The sequence below is a fragment of the Borostomias antarcticus genome (assembly GCF_949987555.1).
Source record: "Borostomias antarcticus genome assembly, chromosome: 22".
NCBI lineage: Eukaryota > Metazoa > Chordata > Actinopteri > Stomiiformes > Stomiidae > Borostomias > Borostomias antarcticus.
In genome coordinates this window covers 15,188,722-15,207,035 of record NC_140255.1, presented here as the reverse complement: position 1 = coordinate 15,207,035, position 18,314 = coordinate 15,188,722, and the positions used below count along the sequence as shown (strand labels likewise).

At 45.3% G+C, this 18,314-nt stretch overlaps 1 protein-coding gene across 1 annotated transcript in view; it reads left to right on the top strand.

The window, feature by feature from the left end:
* Window positions 1–18,313, top strand: part of vclb (vinculin b) — a 35,136-nt gene extending 16,823 nt beyond the window's left edge. Inside the window, exons 3-21 of the mRNA XM_084456711.1 lie at window positions 1–113; window positions 560–668; window positions 976–1,098; window positions 1,586–1,746; window positions 8,443–8,533; window positions 8,630–8,777; window positions 9,207–9,360; window positions 10,695–10,870; window positions 11,259–11,449; window positions 12,160–12,359; window positions 12,768–12,896; window positions 13,419–13,568; window positions 13,929–14,037; window positions 14,137–14,439; window positions 14,577–14,701; window positions 15,234–15,419; window positions 15,829–16,032; window positions 16,451–16,555; window positions 16,680–18,313. The exon at window positions 1–113 is cut by the window's left edge and continues 38 nt beyond it. Of these exons, the coding sequence (XP_084312837.1) occupies window positions 1–113; window positions 560–668; window positions 976–1,098; window positions 1,586–1,746; window positions 8,443–8,533; window positions 8,630–8,777; window positions 9,207–9,360; window positions 10,695–10,870; window positions 11,259–11,449; window positions 12,160–12,359; window positions 12,768–12,896; window positions 13,419–13,568; window positions 13,929–14,037; window positions 14,137–14,439; window positions 14,577–14,701; window positions 15,234–15,419; window positions 15,829–16,032; window positions 16,451–16,555; window positions 16,680–16,826 (2,924 nt within the window). The 3' untranslated portion in view covers window positions 16,827–18,313. The remainder of the gene's footprint in view (window positions 114–559; window positions 669–975; window positions 1,099–1,585; window positions 1,747–8,442; window positions 8,534–8,629; window positions 8,778–9,206; window positions 9,361–10,694; window positions 10,871–11,258; window positions 11,450–12,159; window positions 12,360–12,767; window positions 12,897–13,418; window positions 13,569–13,928; window positions 14,038–14,136; window positions 14,440–14,576; window positions 14,702–15,233; window positions 15,420–15,828; window positions 16,033–16,450; window positions 16,556–16,679) is intronic.
* Window position 18,314: the final 1 nt, after the last annotated feature.

Genomic DNA, 18,314 nt, shown 5'->3' with positions numbered 1-18,314 from the left:
CCATGCTGAAGGCCGACCCCTACTCCGTCCCCGCTCGTGATTACCTCATCGACGGCTCCCGGGGCATCCTGTCGGGGACCTCCGACCTGCTCCTGACGTTCGACGAGGCCGAGGTAGGCACCGGAGAACGGGGACGGATCTCTCTCCCACCTCTCCCTCCCTCTCCTCTCTCTGTCTCTCTCTCTCTCTCTGCCTCCACCTCTGTCTCTTCCTCCTGGTACCGCTACCATCTGCCAGCCCCCCCGGTGGACAAGAGGGTAAATCTAAGCCGCCTCGGTGATCAGTGACCGAGGTAAGCGGGTGTCCCGGCTCCGGCTGGCCTGGACCCGGCGGGGGGGGGGGGGGTGGGGGGCGCGGTCATCAGTCAGACCGAGCTCAGGGACGCCAGCGCAGCACGGCCGTAACACACTCCGCCTTCCGGGACAGACAGACAGACAGACAGGGATGTCAGCCGAAAGCATTATCAAGACCCCGAATCACGGGGTTGGGGGGAGGCTTCAGGCTGCCATTCAAATGTCGTGTGCCATCACTCACACTTCGTTTGTCCCCCTACTTGTAGGTTCGCAAAATCATCCGCGTGTGCAAGGGTATCCTGGAGTACCTGACTGTGGCGGAGGTGGTGGAGTCCATGGAGGATCTGATCACCTACACCAAGAACCTGGGACCAGGTCAGCCCGCACCCTCAACCAGGCCTGCAAACACTCCGGGAATATTCACCAAGCGTCCCATGGGAATTAACAGGGATTTATGGGAACTAATGGGAGAATAAACGGTAAAATGGTATTTATTCCCGTTAATTCCCATACATTTCCAGTTGAGGGATCGCACTGCTGCCGTCAACACGTGTTGACGTCGACTGAGGTTGAGATCGATGATATACTGTACATTTTGACCACTATATCTGGTATAGCATACATTGTCTTGTTCCCATGTCGTTGTGAATGACGGCGTGTTTTTTTGGCATTGCCCACGCAGGCATGACCAAGATGGCGAAGATGATCGACGAGCGCCAGCAGGAGCTGACCCACCAGGAGCACCGCGTCATGCTGGTCAACTCCATGAACACGGTCAAGGAGCTGCTGCCTGTCCTCATCTCAGGTGAACCAGCCAGCCGCTTCAGCTGGGTGCCTGATATCACATTCCACCGTGTGTCACGGTCTGTTCATGAGCGCGCCTGCTGACCCCCGCCTCTGTGGCCTCCCCATGTCACCTGTCACTTTACACTTTACTACACTATACTGTTTTACTCTTGTATGTATATTGTCGTATATATATATATTATTTTTTTTCCATACATATTTATACAGATTGTATGTATTTATATATTCTATACTTTATAGTTATTTTATGTAAATTATATATTTTGTACTCTTCTATGTATATTCTTTACTCTGATGTATATTCTTTACTCTGATCTATTCTTATAAATTCTGCTGCAAAGTCCAAATCCCCCCCAGGGATTATTAAACAACATCTTCTCCTCCTTCTCGTCCTTCTTCTTCTTCTTCTGCTTCTTCTTCTGCTCCTCCTCCTCCTCCTGTTCCTCCACCTCCTTCTTCTTCTTCTTCTTCTTCTTCTTGGACAGGTATCAAGATCTTCGTGACCACCAGAACGTCCCAGAGCCAGGGTGTGGAGGAGGCCCTGAAGAACCGCAACTTCACCTTCGAGAAGATGTCTGCCGAGATCAACGAGATCATCAGGGTCCTGCAGCTCACCTCCTGGGACGAGGACGCCTGGGCCAATAAGGTACAAGCTTCTACCGGCCCCGCCCCCCTCACCCTCACACGCCCACATGCGCGTTCATTCACCCTCGAGAGCTTCTGTGATGCAGGGGCGAAGGGAAGGAGCGCTTTGCCTAAGTCACTCGCTAAAAGGCCTCAACGGTCAAAGCTAACGTGTTTATCCACAACGGCTGTTCCGTATGGGTGTTTTTTGCAATCGAAGGCTGGAGGCAGCGAGAAGCGAAAAGAATGGTCTGCTCGTGCACTGTGCGCTCACACACTCCCAGAATGCAACGGGAGAAGACTGCAGCCTGGACAGGCGGTGGTGTAACAGTAATATTCACTTAAGTTTTTTTTCTTTTTAACAAGTCATGTGCTTGTTTTTTTTTCTTGGATGAGCCTATTCTGAGGTGGCTGATTGTGAAAGGAGAGAATGTCTGTTTGATGTGCTGCTATTTAGAGTGAACAAGGCCATGCGGTTCATATTTCTGTTTAGAGTGAACCAGGCCACGAGGTTCTTATTTCTATTAAAGCAGGTATGCTTACACTCCCTGTCTTGTATTTAGCTTGAAGGAATCACCTCAACTCTCGTTGGTCCCCTCACTCTCTGCTCCGCATGCTGTCAAAGAACTCTTCCTTTCCCATGTCACCCCACCCCTCTCAGAATGACCCTTTCCTCTGCTTCCTTTGTCTTTTCGGTTGGTCATGGTTGGTAACAATATGTCTGGTTAAACATTTTGTATTCTTTTGTTCTTCCTTTCTCTTACCACCCCTCCCCCCCCCCTCCTCCCTCTCCCCTGTAGAAGGTAAGCCTACCCCTCTCGCCCCATGGTGTGTGGCAGCATGTCTGGTAGATGTGTGTGCTGACATGACGGTCTTGTGCCATGCGGTTGTAAATGCGTGCTTTTTGAGTAGTTTGGCAGTCATAAGGCTTAATATAACTGTGAGTGACGGGTACTGTATTCATTAATTCCAGACACAAACATAGCATACGCAGTGCTAAAGGACTGCCGCGTGGGGAGAGTGGTTTTGGATGCATACGGGACTGTATGTTTAAATGGATGCATTTCTTTCACAGGTGTTTTTTTTCTCTCTCCGTGTTTTTGTTTTGTTTTCAAGTTTGAGATAACATTGTGTGAACATCTCTGTGCCCTCCTCCAAAGTCATACAAACCCCAGTTAGGGGACAGGATGTCCTTAGACGCCCAACGTACAGTATATTGATAGTGCTGAGACATCCTTTATTGATTTAGCTATTTACGTAGATCCCTATGGATTTCTCCTATTCCCCTACCCAGCAAGATCAGAAGAGAAATAGTCCTGAGCTGTGCACATGCACCCCAGAGCCTTAGGAGAAGGGTACACAATTGGTCAAAATAACTAAATAATCTATATATGGATTCTGGATTGTGCTAATTGCAGTCAGAAATGGAGGTCATTCACTCACAGATTCTGTCTGTAAATATTGTAACATAAATAGGTTTACAAAATTCTGGGAATATTCACAAACCTACCATGGGAATTAACAGGAATTTATGGGAATTAACGAGAATAAACTGGAAAACAATTTATTCCCGTTAATTCCCATACATTTCAATTTTTTCCTGTTAATTCCCATAAATTCCTGTTGGGAATTTTGGAAACTTTGTGAATTTTCCCAGAATTTTGCAACCCTAAACATAAATGACCTTTCACCTCACATGATCCACATTACTAATCAAATCACGACGGCGTCCCATTGGATGAAGATACTGTATGTCTGAGTGTGCAACGTGTTTGCTTTGGATATGAGTGGTGCTCCTTCCTGTCTGTCTAGTCTGTCAACCTCACCTAGTCCCCGCCCACTGCGCTGGCTGGCGTATTGTAAACACACACACAACTATTCATCACAAGGTTCACAGTACTAACGCTTGCGCGCGCACACACACACACACACCCAGCTGCATGGTGGTGAAATCAATTCACACCTTTCTAGTTCCTGTTACGTCCTTCCTTTGTTGCAGGTGTGACTTTGTTCGGTTGTCTTTTAGTCTTAGTCTCCACTAGTGGATATGACCTTTACAAACTTTGCCATCCAACGCGTAGCGTCATCATTTGATAGTCAGAAACATTTGAAAAATATGTATATCAAAGATGTTTTAGCTGCTGCAGTTTGCTGGTGTAGTGTTCCTCTTCAGTAAGGTACGTAGTACTGTACGGTTTGATTCAGAGCTGTAATATTCACCTGATCAGGCGTCAGATCAGACTCCCATGGGGCGCTTTCGTGAAGGAGGCCAGTTACTTGTAGAACAACATAAAATCACCACTCTACCGTCAACTGCCTCTCTACAGCGTCCTGTACACACGTCCTGTAGAACTCCTGCTTTGTTTCACACTTGGCTAATGAATGGACTCATTGTCAAGTGAAGTTGCTCTTAGATAGCTTGTCGTATTGTATCTCAATATGCTCCAATTGGGATACAATGGACAGTAGGTTGTCTTTCATGGTGTGAAGCACACCCTTGTTGACGGTGGAAGGAGGCCATTGAAACGGCATGCTGGTTGTGCCTGCCACAGTATGCTGCACATAAGGTCGCACAATTCTGGGAATATTCACAAACTTTCCATGGGAATTTATGTGAATTTATGTGAATTAATGGGAATTAACAAGAATATACTGGGAAATGATCATTTATTCTTGTTAATTCCTATAAAATGCCAGTTTATTCCTGTTAATTCCCATAAATGTCCATTGGGTCTGTGAATATTCCCGGAAACCCTAGCTACAGTATGCTGCACATTTGATACCCAGAGATTTAATATGTCACAGCTTTTCTAGGAGTGTTGTGAGTGTGAGTGTCTGTTGACACTGTGAGTGTGAGTGTCTGTTACGGCGATGCCTCACCCAGAGTTTTTCCTGACCACTTGATCTGACTGGGATGAATGTTTGGCCCTGTAGTGATGACATATTTGCCACTGTAGTAACTGCATTGCCGGTGTGTGTGTGTGTGTGTGTGTGTATATTTCTGTGTATGCTGATGTCATTTTCATGACTCGTCATGACCCCAGTCCCCGAACAGGGACATACTTGTATGACATCACCTGTCTGACCTCGTCCAAACATAGGGACCGTGCCAGAATATCTGTCCCAGCTGACTGAGAACGTTATGTTGATGAGAAGTCTTAACCTAAAAAGGAAATTACCTCACAAAAAGAAGTATGATTCATAGGTAATGCTGAATATTATTTAAAAAGAAAAACAGTTACTCATTTCTTAGTAATTGTTTGGCCCCTTATCCGTTATCTAGGGTATAGGGTCAAAGACGCACCACTGCAAAACCGCGAGCGACCCTGTTCCCATGACTGTCCGTTCCCGCACCATGCATTTGACAGGGAATAATTTGACAGAAAACTGAAATGAGACTTGTTTGTTATTCCTTTTAAATCAGTGAATAAAACAATTTACTAAATGAAAAGGCCAGTTATTAAAAGATTGAAGATGATTTCTCCCCAGCGTTTGTGTTCCCGACCAAATAGCACCTTCATCACACCTGTCTGCACTTCTGAGCACTCCTGCCCTTTTCTTTTTGAATAATATTCTCTATTCAATAATCTAATTCAGTCCAAATGTTCCAATGATATAGTCCTTATAATCAGTTTATTTTAAAGGTATAATATGTAATATGTGGATTATTTCCCCCATCTAGTGTCTAAAGATAAGAACTGCAACAACACAATGTATTGGTTGCCAAAATGCCAGAGAATGCACTGTTTCAGTCATACTGTGATAAGATCTTCACTCCGAGAGGAAAATAACGTTACACTAATCAGTAATCACAATCAAGTATTTCAGAGTGCAGAGTTACGTTAGATGCTGTAGTGTGGAGATAACATTAGGTCTGGCTATGCAGATTCCAAGAAAGATAACAATAGCTAGTTAGCTATCTTACCGGTCTAGTAGAAAAGTAGCCATGTCACCATGCGACTTTATCCCATGAAACTCCATAAACTCAGTCCAACGAGCAAAGGCTGGCCCGATATTTATCCGACTTTTGCTCCTTCTTCGGTCACTGAGCTTTTGAGATTCGTATCGCACGGTTCGCCGGGGCTCAGGCGAAGCGAGCAGGAGAAGCAGGACGACGAAACTCGGCCATTTTACCAAAAGTTTAGCTGAAAAGAGTGAGCAGAAGTGAACGGAAAAGCTGCCGTTTAATAGTCGCACACACACTTGATGCTAACCAACATCTATAATGCTGCTAATTCATGGAAGTATAGCTGGCTACTGCTAATCTCACAGTGGTGAAGCTAGAACAGTACCTGGCAACCCAGCGCGCAGTACCAACGCTGTAATACTATTGGCTGGTATGATATCAACAGAGTGTCATTGTCAGGCCGTCAAAATTTCATAATGTAATAATTTCAGACAAAATATATTTTTTTTATGGAAAAGCAATACTTTTACTCTGCAGCCTTCACAAAGCCCTATGGATGTATTATTTTTGAAAAAATGTTTATTTTAATCCACATATTACATATTATACCTTTAAGTCCTTCATCCATTTCCTCACATAGCTCCCATATTATGATGAGACTTGAATATGATGGACGTATTGAATGGGTTTATGTTAGAAATCCTGAGGCAGACGTTTGTGCTCGTGAATAAATATTGGGGTATGTGAATGTGTTTACAAATACGCCAACTGTCTGTCCATGTTCCGCATGTTGTCACTCTGTAACATCACCATCAAGAGATGATTAGGCCTACTATTTCAAATTTCACTGCAGAAATGGACAGACATGATTTAGTATGGCTAATAGGTCTACAAAAGGAGATGTCTGTTCTTGCAAAAGAACCCCTCAAATATGTTGTACAGTTTAATCGGGAATGATATTCTGAAATAAGAACTGTAATTATTGAGCAATAGGCTAGGAATTGGTTTGTTTGTGTGAGAGTCAATGATCAAAAATCAAAATAGGAATTGGATATGGAGTTTGGATTACTGGAAAAAAGGAACTTTAGGAAGATCCGTGGAGTAAGTAACAGCAGGCCTTTATCCTATAGGCCTATGGAACGCTGCGCTCGTGGACGAAGTTGTGAATGGATGGACTTCATTTTGTCCTCTTGGTAAAATTTGATTGTGCTCTAAAAACATTAACGACAAAAAATGCAGCATCACAAAGTAAATGAGATGGTGGTTGGGAAGCAAAGGGAACTGTTTAAATTAATGTCAATATACTTTGTTCAGTTCATGGTTTACATCCATTCATCTCTTACAACGTAGGCTACATCAGGGGTGCCCAATACATTGATCGCGATCAACCAGTAAATCTTGTTGAGCTTGACATTTTTAAAGTAGCTCACAAGCCAAAAAGGTGTGGGCCCCCCTTGGCTACATAAATAAATAAGGTGGAACAGTAGTAATATTGTTATCACAGCAGGGCAGATTCAGATTACAATTAGAGATTGAAATAAAAGAAGGCTATCTTTTTGGATGCATCACAAAAAATGATTTTAAAGCAGGGAATGCGCACCAGACATGGAACACAAACGGGGATGGAAATGTATTTGTTGGTGACTGTTGGTGTTGGTTGGATGGCTGCATTTTAAACTCAGAGCATTCTAGACTATGCTACTAGCCAAGAAGAATATACTGTACCCTTGATTGCTATACAGCTGTAGCTCAAACTCATAAATCACCTGTTTGATATGCTCTTTAATGGGGGTGTGATATGAGTTTTTCGGCATGTTAGTGTGATAAGAGATTTAAACACATCTTTACGTGCAATTTTGTGTGTAATCGCGGGTCGTTTACCCTGTTCGAAAACATAGCCATGAACAAACCAGTAGTGTAATCCAGGCCTCAGAACCCCAAAACCTCTTCTAAAGTTGGAGATGTAATCATTTTAGTAAATAGGCCTAAAGGAAAGAGTTGGATTATAATTTTGTGAGTGGAAACTTTTGTGACTCAGCAGCAAACTATATAGTGTAATATTTGTGGGTGTGAATGCAGGAAAAAACGGGGGGGGGGGGGGGGAGAAAAAAAGGGAAACTGCTGGGTTTGTTCTCATAACTTTAGTGCTGAAGAAAATAAACATTCTCTCTATAGGCTGTTTGCACAAGCTCCACTACTTCCTGAAATTCTACAGGCATATTTATATCCTGTCCTATACCATTGGATGGAAGTGATTAATCAGGTGTGATCAGGTGTGCCGCACACCTGATTAATCACTTCCATCCAGTAGTATAGGACAGGAAATAAGGATGCCTGTAGAATTTCAGAAAGTAGTGGAGCTTGTGCAAAGAGCCTATTCCTTCAAATATTCTCAACTCTTACAATAGGAAACAAAGTTGTATAATGCGAAGGCACATTCTGTTATTACAGTCAATGTAGTTTTTCAGCATGAGTTAGGCTACTCAATGCTGCAGGTTGAAAGAATAAGTATTTTACAGGACTATCCAACATTCATTTGATATGAACTCAACATTGGAATGGCCGGATTACCCCCCCCCCCCCTTTAAACTATTAAAGACATTTGGCTATTTCAATGACATTAACACATATTTAAAGTAGTATTTACAGGACAATATGACCCGATCATAAGCCATCCAACGGGCCGAGCAATCAAATTGAATTGCGACAATAACCTGGCACGGCTCCGGAATGATGCAGTTTTCTAGAACACGAGCGTTTGCGTAAGTTCTTAATAAAGTTTCTCTCCTCTGACCCCTCCTTGACCCCAAGGACACCGAGGCCATGAAGCGGGCTCTGGCGCTCATCGACTCCAAAATGAACCAGGCCAAGAACTGGCTGAGGGATCCCAACGCCCAACCAGGTGACCAAGAGTGACCACTTACTGAAATATATACTTTCATTTACCCGTCTGCTCTCTCCGCCCGTAACCGTGTGTGTGTGTGTGTGACAATGGCAGGAGACGCAGGGGAGCAAGCTATCCGCCAGATCCTGGATGAGGCGGGGAAGGTGGGCGAGCTGTGTGCCGGGAAGGAGCGCCGGGACATCATGGGCACGGCCAAGACCCTGGGCCAGATGACCGACCAGGTGTCCGAGATGAGGGCCAGGTACTGCCAGACTATGACGTTCCACAGTGTTTTACAACTGTGTTGGACAGCTTTTCAGCAAATTTCTGGACCAATCTCATGTCAAGGACATTCACTGTGCTCTAATGAGGATGACTACATTTCCTAAATGATTCCTAAATGTTTCCTGTGGATATCTGATCGGGAAATGTTCTATTGTACGGTAGCATAAATCTCAGTGATCAATTGTGTCAAGTGTAAAGTGGTAAGCCTGTTACAAGGGGATTACATCATAGGGGATTACAGCATATCAGATTGTAACTGATATCCCTCAGATGAAATTTTGGCAGGGACACACTTGTCACTCTTACAACTTATACAACGCCTTACTAGCTTAGCCTACTATACTGAATGGGTGTCTGAAGCATCCTGGAGGTTAGGTTGATGTTTCGTGTCACCTGCCCTCCCCAGAGGTCAGGGGGTGTCGCCCGCCGCCATGCAGAAGTGCCAGCAGGTGTCCCAGGGTCTGGATGTGCTCACGGGGAAGGTGGAGAACGCCGCGCGCAAGCTGGAGGCCATGACCAACTCCAAGCAGGCCATCGCCAAGAGGATCGACGCTGCACAGGTGGGCTTTGTCGCTAGTGTAACCGTGAATCATGAGTCCTCGTAAACCCTCGTGGAGTGAGTGTAATCACTCCCCTAGTATAAAGGATGTGCTAACGACCCTGCTGAGGGGCATTTGTTTCTTGGCGTAGTTGATAGCACATCCGACTTGCAAACGCAAGGTTGCAGGTTCGCGTCCCGCCCTGGACAACCCCTTAACATGGGTCAAACGAATGAGAAACACAACGCAGCCGAGAGTACTACCGTTACATTAGCAAGGGCAGAGGCGTAGCTGTGGTACCGTATGGTCCGTGAACAAAACATGGTTCTGGTTTAGTATTGTACAACCGGTTAGTGAAAAAACATGGTTCCTACTAGGTCTGTCGCGGTGAAGAAATTTCCCCAGCGGTACAAAAGGGTGGCTTTCAACCGCGGTATGCGGTATTATTGCACCTTTTTTTTTCTTCCCCCCTGTGCTTTATAAATGAGATTTTTATAGTGTGTGTGCTGTAGCCTACCTGTTATTTGTTTCAATACATTTTTATCAAACGAAAACAGGCTACATTAAATAAATACAGTAGCAATATGCTACATGCTAGATCTTCGTATATAGCCTTCCTTTCGCAATGGACTTGCAAAGTGTAGTAGGCCTACCTGCCGGTGCCATAGGCTACAGTAGGCATGCGGAAACCCTTACATTTCAAATAGTAGGCTAACCTTTGATTCACTGGTGATAAAAAAAAACAAAAAACATAATTGACAAAATGATTAACAATCAGACTTCTGAAAGATGTTATGAACCTAAATCTGTTCAGAATTATTACGCACGGAATCATAAATACCACAACATGGATTGGAAGCGAAATTGTGTTTATTGGGCAAAAAAACAATATGCGTGTCCCATTTATTTTGTCACTTATCTACACAGCCTACTGACAAGTGTTGGGCCTAATTGTAAATACATGCTTCGGAAATTGATTTACAAATGGAAATAAATGCTTTGGAAATTGATTAACAAATTTCTAATATCTGTCTCAACTCCGTGTAATGCTGATGACACGGCCTGTTGGAATGGTGTGTTTGTTTAGGGTAGGCTAAGTGCGGAAAAAGCAAGTCCATACCTGATGTTTATTTGACAGCCCTAATAGGAAAAGCCTCATGAAACATAAGAACAAAATGAAAAAACGTTAGTTACCATGGTTGATGCGGTTGTCTGAGGAGTAGCGCGATCTTTTTCACAGTACCGCGGTCGTGCAATACTGCAGTAACCGCAACAGCCCCAATTCCAACAATCCCGTTAGTTACTTCTGATGTGATGTTGAGAGTGTGGTTCTTTTTGCCCGCGGCCGCCTGCAGAATTGGCTGGCCGACCCCAACGGCGGCCCCGAGGGCGAGGAGAACATCAGGGCCCTGCTGACCGAGGCCAAGAAGATCGCAGACATGAGCGAGGACCCCAAGGAGAGGGAGGACATCCTGCGCTCCATCGGAGAGATCGCCGCCGTCACCGCCAAGCTCTCCGAGCTCAGGAGACAGTGAGTGGCGGACTGCATGTACATGGGACATACTTGTTGGTCATGTTATTCCTCATTTTGTTAAAGGGAACACTGATATGCCCTCTCTGGCTGTTCATTAATTTACATTGGGTAACACTTTATATTAAAGTCCTCTTATTCTGCATTAGTTAATAGGTAATACGATCCTTATAAGATGCCTATTATTCCCATAAGTGTTAATGATAGCATTATAAATATTTTTATTGTTAGATTATAAGCCATAAGAAACATGTTAACAGTTTATAATCTGTTTAAGAACGTTAATAAAAGCCTTATTATTGTAACTTCAAATTGTTTCTTTAAGGTTTTATCTCCGCTGGTATGGTTAAGACTTTAACTATTAACTGTTCCCTCGTCATCTTCTCAGGGGCAGAGGTGACACGCCGGAGGCCAGGGCTTTGGCCAAGCACATTGCCACGGCCCTGCAGAACCTACAGTCCAAGACCAGCAAGGCTGTGGCCAACAGCCGGCCCGCCAAGGCCGCCGTCCACCTGGAGGGGAAGATCGAACAGGCCCAGCGCTGGATAGACAACCCCAGCATAGACGACAGCGGAGTGGGTGAGTCTGGTTTACCGTCCTCTCTCTCTCTCTCTCTCTATCTCTCTCTCTCTCTCTCTCACTCTCTCTCTCTCGGTCTCTCTTTCTTCGCTGACCATACCAGCAGCCCAGATAGATGCTCTGTTTGCATATGAGCTGTTATTCTCCATGCGCTATACATTCCAAAACCCTCACCCTACCTCATCATTTTCTCTCTGGGTTGGCTTGTCTGCTCCGAAGCCTGGAGATCTTCTCACATGCCATATTGTTTATATTAGCAGCATGCCAGGCTCTTAGCACATGTTCCAGCCCTCCTAACAGTCTATTGTTCCTGGTCTGTTCAGAGTTGAATTAGATGGAATCGTAGTATAGAAGTAAAGTGTGTTAATACCTCATCCTCTGAACCACAAGTCACATTTGCCCCCTGAACCATGTTCTGAGATGCATGTTACAGCCGATTAGCTAGCTTTTCGGTGGCGCGGCTGGTTAGAACAGGGTCTGTCTCGCAGATAGGGCTGCAAAATTCGGGGGAAGGTTTATAAACTCCTCCAAAATCGGGAATAAATTCCCATGAATTCCAAATTCCCTTGGGAGGTTTGGAATATTGCCAGAATTTTGCAATCCCACACTCAGAACACCGGGGGTTCGAGTCCACCCCATGGGCAATAACGATACACAATGCAGACGAGTTGAAATCGGTCATGTGTGCGCACGTGTGTCTGTCTTTCCAGGCCAGGCAGCCATCCGGGGGCTGGTGGCGGAGGGCCATCGCCTGGCCAACGCCCTGCCGGGCCCCAGCCGTCAGGAGCTGCTGGGGAAGTGTGAGCAGGTGGAGCAGCTGATGGCCCAGCTGGCCGACCTGGCCGCCCGGGGCGAGGGAGACTCCCCACAGGCGCGCGCCGTGGCCAACCAGCTCCAGGAGGCCCTGAAAGTAAGACGAGCGCTCGCGTTCACACACACAGCCGCTCTCTCTCGCGCACGCACACACACACACACTCACACACACACACTCACTCACTCACTCACTCACACAAGTTATGATGATCTAGCAGCTACTCAGACAGACAAAGCCAAGCACTCCCCCTGCTGGTGGGTGGAAACGGCTCACATCTACTGCCTGCTAGATAACCAGATACGCACCCTTGAGATGTTACTAAAATGGTGTTCGCTAGAATTGAGTAGTACTGAATGAAAACGGTTACCTACATCAATTTCTTTCAGTCTTTGAAAAGGATTTTCAAGTCAGTTTGACAAATGACACAGAAGAGCAGAGTGTGAAAACATGCATTTGTTAGATCTGACTTTTCTGAATAAAAATGTGTGTGTGGTCTTGTCCCAGGACCTCAAAGGCAAAATGCAGGAGGCGATGACTCAGGAGGTGTCGGACATCTTCAGCGACACGACCACGCCCATCAAACTGCTGGCGGTGGCCGCCACGGCCCCTCGGGACGCGCCCAACAGGGATGAGGTCAGCACCTTCATGTTCAAAACAATAACGCCACCATTTACAGTGCAGTTCACTTGGATCTTGCCCTAGTAGTGTCGCATAGCCAGAACTATCTCCACATTTCATTTATGCTGTGCCAGTGCTGGAGAAAGGTCTGGCTGGACTCATTACCATTCAGGAATAGGGGGGAAAACAATGCTGTATTTCTTTAAGCCAATCAAAATATCTTCAGCGGAGCAGTTGCTGGGCTGTAATTGTTTTATGTAGTCCATAGCGCCACTCATTGGACAGTGATAAATGAATGACAAGGTGTACAGTCCCCAAAACCTACATCTGTTGAGTCAGACTATTGCTCTAGTGACTGAAAGTTTCGTTGAAAGGGTTTATAACTTCTGAGATTGAAAGGGTTTATAACTGTGATGATAAATTATATTTTAGTACCAATGACATTAGATTGTTAGTTTGCAGCAGTTTTTAAAATTTGTGTTCATATGGAGACTGGATTGTATTAGTAATGTGATTAATTTCTGCTGTTGCATTCAGGTATTTGACGAAAGGGCTGCCAACTTTGAGAACCACGCCAACAAGCTGGGCGCCACTGCAGAGAAGGCCGCCGCCGTAGGAACGGCTAACAAGAGCACGGTGGAGGGCATCCAGGCGGCCGTCAAGTCAACCAGAGACTTAACCCCACAGGTACGGGACACACGCACGTTTCTGTCCATGTGTCTCCAGGGGTTTTATGTGCCTTGTGCTCCACAAGCCTATTAACTAATATACAATAGAACCTCAGAGATCCAAACACATTGGGAATGATCCACAAAAATGTTTTATATTAGTCTAATGAATTAAATATTAAAATACAGCAGTCAAATCTCAAACAAAACGCCTACTTCCAGTTTTATACACCTGTTTGGTTGACCGGACTTCTCGGATCTTTGAGGTTCTACTGTATGAGTGTACTGCACACTGTATTGGGTTCATTGCGTAGTAAAAGGCTAACTACAGTAATGTAAGCGACTACTTCTTACTGACTGAGAACGGTCTTTCCATCAGGTGGTCTCTGCCGCCCGCATTCTATTGAGGAACCCCGGCAACCAAGCTGCATATGAGCACTTTGAGACCATGAAGAACCAGTGGATTGACAACGTTGAGAAGATGACAGGTAGCGTTTGGCGATGACGCTGTAACTGGCCGCATGGTCGACTTAACACTCCCCTTAACGCTCACACGGCCTTAACGCTAACGCGGTCTCCGTCTCCAGGTTTGGTGGATGAGGCCATCGACACCAAGTCCCTGCTGGACGCCTCGGAGGAGGCCATCAAGAAGGACCTGGACAAGTGTCGCATGGCCATGGCCAACCACCAGCCGCAGATGCTGGTCGCCGGGGCCACCAGCATCGCCCGCCGCGCCAACCGCATCCTCCTGGTGGCCAAGCGGGAGGTGGAGAACTCCGAGGACCCCAAGTTCAGGGAGCTGGTGAAGGCAGCCTCGGACGAGCTGAGCCAGACCATCTCTCCCATGGTGATGGACGCCAAGGCCGTGGCCGGGAACATCCAGGACCCGAGTACGGCACTTTAATTAATCTCTGTTTGATCTGTACGCCCTGTACACTCTGCTGCTGCAGTGTAAATCTGTTTCTCTGGGCCGATGTAGCCATATATGGTGCTGATCAGTGTCTCGCTCTTACTCTGTGGTATGCAGACCTCCAGAAGGGATTCCTGGACTCGGGCTATAAGATCCTGGGTGCCGTTGCCAAGGTGAGGGAGGCCTTCCAGCCCCAGGAGCCCGACTTCCCGCCTCCTCCTCCCGACCTGGATCAGCTGCAGGTAGGTTCTCGGCCAGCACAGGTTCAGTAACGCCGGGCTCACACTACATGGCTTTTGTGGCTTATTTATCCTCTATTCTCCCCCCTCAACAATCAGAGGAGAAATCTGGTCTGGGACCTTGGTCGGTACTGATGTTCGGCCCAGATTATCTTGTAATGTGAGGGGTTTACAGATCCAATCTTAAACCTTCCGATCTGCTCGCGGAGTCATCCAGATTTAAAGTCTGGATGATTACGTCTTCGTGTTCGAGACGGCGAGACCACAATAACTAACAGATCACCTGAGGTGGTTCGTTGCTCCCACGAGCACGATAATCTTTATAATATCCTGTAGTGTGTGATGACCCGTTCAAATCCTGTAGTGTGAGCCTGTCATAAAATAGCAGCTTGACCTGGACCAGCAGGTAGGACCTCCGCCAGCCCAGGTTCACTAACATTAGCAGCTCTGACCGTCTATCACTGTATGTCTTGCTCGGTCACTGTTCGCCACAGCTGAGAGTCCCTGGCCCTAACTTGACCGTTTATGGCCTCAGCTCAACGACGAGCCGGCGCCGCCCAAGCCCCCTCTCCCCGAGGGCGAGGTCCCCCCCCCCCGGCCGCCTCCCCCGGAGGAGAAGGACGAGGAGTTCCCCGAGCAGAAGGCCGGCGAGATGGTGAGCGAGCCCATGATGGTGGCCGCCCGGCAGCTCCACGAAGAGGCCCGCAAATGGTCCAGCAAGGTGGGACAACAGTTCTTTCATTAACCTTTATTTAACCAGGTTTAGACCCATTGAGATTAAAATCTTTTTCAAGAAAGACCTGCCCAAGAATGGCAGCAATACAAACAGTCTCATACAGTACACATTCACATTAAAAGCAGTACTACTAGTATTTCAATTAAAACATTTATCATACAATTATGATAATTAAAACAATTATGATAAAAATATCAATAGTCAATTTCTATAGGTTTCACCATGCCTTTAAGTTCATTTAGAGTGACTAGATCCTGGAGTTTAAGTTAATTTTGCTGGCTATTTCATGGATGGTGCAGATACTATACTGTACGTCAGTGACACTGACAAAATGTACTTGGCCGTTAACTCTCTTTGCCTATATAGCGTGATTTAACCGTTTGTGCCCTTCCAGGGTAATGACATCATTGGTGCAGCCAAGCGTATGGCCCTGCTCATGGCCGAGATGTCGCGTCTGGTGCGCGGCGGCAGTGGAAACAAGCGCGCCCTCATCCAGTGCGCCAAGGACATCGCCAAGGCGTCTGACGAGGTCACGCGGCTGGCCAAGGAAGTGGCCAAGCAGTGCACGGACAAGCGCATCCGGACCAACCTGCTCCAGGTCAGGCACAGTCGCTCACTCAAAACGTATTCTGTTCAGGGCTTTTTGTATGTGTGCTTTATATATTGATATGGTAGTTAGAAATAGATACTTTATTGATCCCCCCAGGGGGAAACTTGGCATTTCAGAAGTTGAACATTAGAGAAAGGTTGGAAAGAAATGAAACACTAGATACAGACACTAGGTAAGGGGAAGAGGGGTAGCAGCATAAAAAGGGGGATTTCAGGGGCTAGTAATGGTGCAGTATAGAATAACAATAGGATTAGATGTATACCTACATACATTGTCAGTATAACTTTACATATAACTATACAGATAGATAAGTCAAGGAGTATACATATACATCCATCCATCCCCTTACTTGAATACCCAAATGGTGTGTATGTTCATCTCATCGGACCGCCTCTGTTTGTTTTAGGTGTGTGAGCGCATCCCTACTATAAGCACACAGCTGAAGATCCTCTCCACAGTCAAGGCTACCATGTTGGGTCGGACCAACATCAGCGAGGAGGAGTCAGAGCAGGTGAGCAACGCTGCAGATCTCTCTTCAGTGGAACGTGTGTCGTCAACATCTTAAACGATTCTCATAAGAACCTATAAATGTTTCTGACTTTCCCCTTAACCGTGCCTCTTCTCTTACCCTGCAGGCCACTGAGATGTTGGTTCACAATGCCCAGAACCTGATGCAGTCTGTGAAGGAGACGGTGAGGGAGGCCGAGGCCGCCTCCATCAAGATCCGGACGGACGCAGGTTTCACCCTCCACTGGGTGAGAAAGACCCCCTGGTACCAGTAAGACCCCCTGGTACCAGTAAGACCACTGCTCTGCTCAAAGCCCAAGTCTGTTCAGAAGCGAACGGCAACTTTGAACAATAGATTGATGGACGCATACATAGTAATTCCAGGTTATAATGACAAAATGCCCTAAACCCTGATTTGGGTCAGATGAGTCAATACACTATTTATCAAGTGATCCCAAGTGATCCCATATCCTGTCTGTAAACCATGGCAGATCTAGTAGAATGTGCAAGAAGGGATGATCCGATGCAACTTATCATGATTTAGATTCTTACTGGGAAATTCATTTTTCTAATGTGTGTAAAGAATGTGTTTTAGAGCTTATGACAAATCCCAGGTATATATATTTTGAATTAGAGGTTTGCTTTTCATATCTAGTGAAGTTGATTATTATCAGTGTCTCTTAGACCATGCGAAGATCTCTTAAGTTAAATTTGAATATTAAAATGGAAGATTTTTTTTTTTTATATATCTTTGTACTGGTCCTTTGTCTTTATCTGCAATCATTCACCATCGCTAGGACAAGCACATCCACTCAAAAGGAGTTGGTACAAGTACATGCTAAGCTCTACACGCAAAATGTATTCATTGGTATTATATCTGTTTACACTATGAAATGTGATAGAAACCGAAACACCATTCTCTTTACCGTTCATATTTTGGTTCATACTTTAGAGAGATTTTTGTAGTAGCCTAATGATTTACACCAGGACATCTGCCAAAGAGTTTAATCCACCAATTTTTCAATATGGTTTTCTTTCTTTGGGTACTGTATCAGTAACACTTTGGAAATGTAAGGGCTAGCTCTTTAGACCGATTGCTAGTGAATAATAGTGAATTATTTTTACTAGAATGGTGGAACTTGTTGTGAATTATGTTCCAACACTTCCACAATGTTGCATTGAGATAAGGCTTAAGCCTGGTGCTTTATTCTGTGTAACTTCTCAGTGAAACCAGCAAGCTAGTCCATGTTTTGCCAGACTGTAGGAATACTGTACAGCTGACAGTATACTGTCTCACGATGTATTGCGATGTGCACAACCAATGTTTTGAAAGATTAAACGTGTTTTAAGGCCAGGAATAGGCGATGTCAACTGGTCAAAGAGTGTCTGTTATTATTTTTATCATCTAAAATTATTGTTGAGACCTCAGCCTCTTCTCTTCATACTAGGAAAATACACTAAACATACAGTAGGCTAGCTATAACAGTTGGTACCATGGATGAAATCTGAAATGTGCTCTACTGTGTCTGAAATTAATAAGAGCAGAGGTCTGAATGTGTATGTATGATATTGAGACCATGTAAACCACCTGTTGGGTAAAAACTTTGATGGCAATAAATAGTTTTTAATTTACAGAAAATGATGTTTTGTATCTTGTACACATTGCATCCTGATTTTGTTCAGAAACATGTTTGTTATATTTATGATTTTTAGTTAGCTAAAGCTAAGTTACACCTCCTCCATTCAATCTTTATGATGAAGGC